This window comes from Austrofundulus limnaeus, unplaced genomic scaffold (genome assembly GCF_001266775.1).
Source record: "Austrofundulus limnaeus strain Quisiro unplaced genomic scaffold, Austrofundulus_limnaeus-1.0 Scaffold2866, whole genome shotgun sequence".
In the NCBI taxonomy this organism is placed as follows: domain Eukaryota; kingdom Metazoa; phylum Chordata; class Actinopteri; order Cyprinodontiformes; family Rivulidae; genus Austrofundulus; species Austrofundulus limnaeus.
The window spans coordinates 5,369-6,658 of NW_013955268.1; the positions used below are offsets into that span (position 1 = coordinate 5,369).

Here is a 1,290-nt window from a genome sequence, read left to right on the forward strand (position 1 = left end):
TGGTTTGGATGCTTCGGCTGTGGTTATTTGGTGTTTTGTTATGTGTATGTAGTGAGTGCAAGCGGGGTTCAYCGTCRCCTTGTTTTTYTCTCTCTTTKCCTWTTCGTGTTTGGTATCGTTGGGGRCCTGATTCACARTAAAAAGGAYAAATCTTTTGTCTAAATGAAAGCATTTTTTAAGTAAAACCACCACTTTGGTTCTGCTTCTGAAAGACGTTTCTTTTCTTTCTCAGAAGTGAATAGAATAATTCGTCATCTTTAATCWTTTTCCCTTCACATCCACCACATTGAAGCGTGTATTGATTTCTGTGTCATCATTCGTTAGCGACAGACGCTGCTGACAGCTTTGATCAATGGAAGCAGGAATGGTGCATCACACTTCAAACTCTACACCAGAGGAAAATTCACTTATTCAGCCCTTTTCTTTCCCACTCAAACCTTTGATATGAGTGGGCGTTGATACATCTCTGAACCCGTCTCCTTTTCAGATACCTGCTGACGACGGCAGGGGAGGACCGCTACGTGAAGATGTGGGACCTGAGGAGACTCTTTGACCCCATTAAAGTCTATAAACGCTATCTGACCAATGAGATCTGCTGGCCGTTYCATGCTACTGGGGTCATCAAGGCCAAAGATAGTACCTTTGTACCGTAAGACTTTACCTCAGACATATCACACCAGTAGACCAGATGTTGTGAACTGAAGCCATCTTGTATTTTTGGAACCAGAATCTGTGGGGCTTTAACCCCCCACAACACACATACACACACACACACACAATCATGACATTTTGAATGCTTCATGGGATTCAAACTATATTTATTATTTTATGAATTCATATATCAAAACGTTCGGCTCATTTATGCCAAGGGTGCTACGACTTTTGGTATTCTGCTATTTATACTTTTTCAGCTATTTCAGTTTTTTAGCCACTTTTTTGCTATTTAAAATGAATGGAGCTGTTTCCAGCATCTTTAAAATCCTTTAAAATATTTCTAAATCTTTACAGCACCTTACACATTTTGTTCTGGTTGTGCTCTTTTTAACTTCCTTGTGCTAATTTTAGCTTTTTTCTGCTATATTAGCTATAGATCTGCTTCTTTCTGCTGTTATTCTATTTTTCTACTTCTTGTGCTTATTTTCTGCTGCTTTGCGCGATTATCTGCAGTTTTAGCAGTGTTCAGCTGTTATTAGCTAAAGTTAGCTTTTTAAGCTAAATACACATTTTTTGTAGCTATTACAACTAGGGGTGTAAGAAAATATCGATACACTGAAATATCGCGATATTTCA

General features: G+C 38.6%; 1 protein-coding gene across 1 annotated transcript in view; it reads left to right on the top strand.

Moving 5' to 3' along the window:
* The window catches only part of LOC106511505 (general transcription factor 3C polypeptide 2), a gene marked incomplete at its 5' end in the record, with an annotated part of 8,352 nt that overhangs the window by 1,126 nt on the left and 5,936 nt on the right, over nt 1-1,290 (top strand). Inside the window, 1 exon segment of the mRNA XM_014000255.1 lies at nt 488-649. Coding sequence (XP_013855709.1) covers nt 488-649 — 162 coding nt within the window.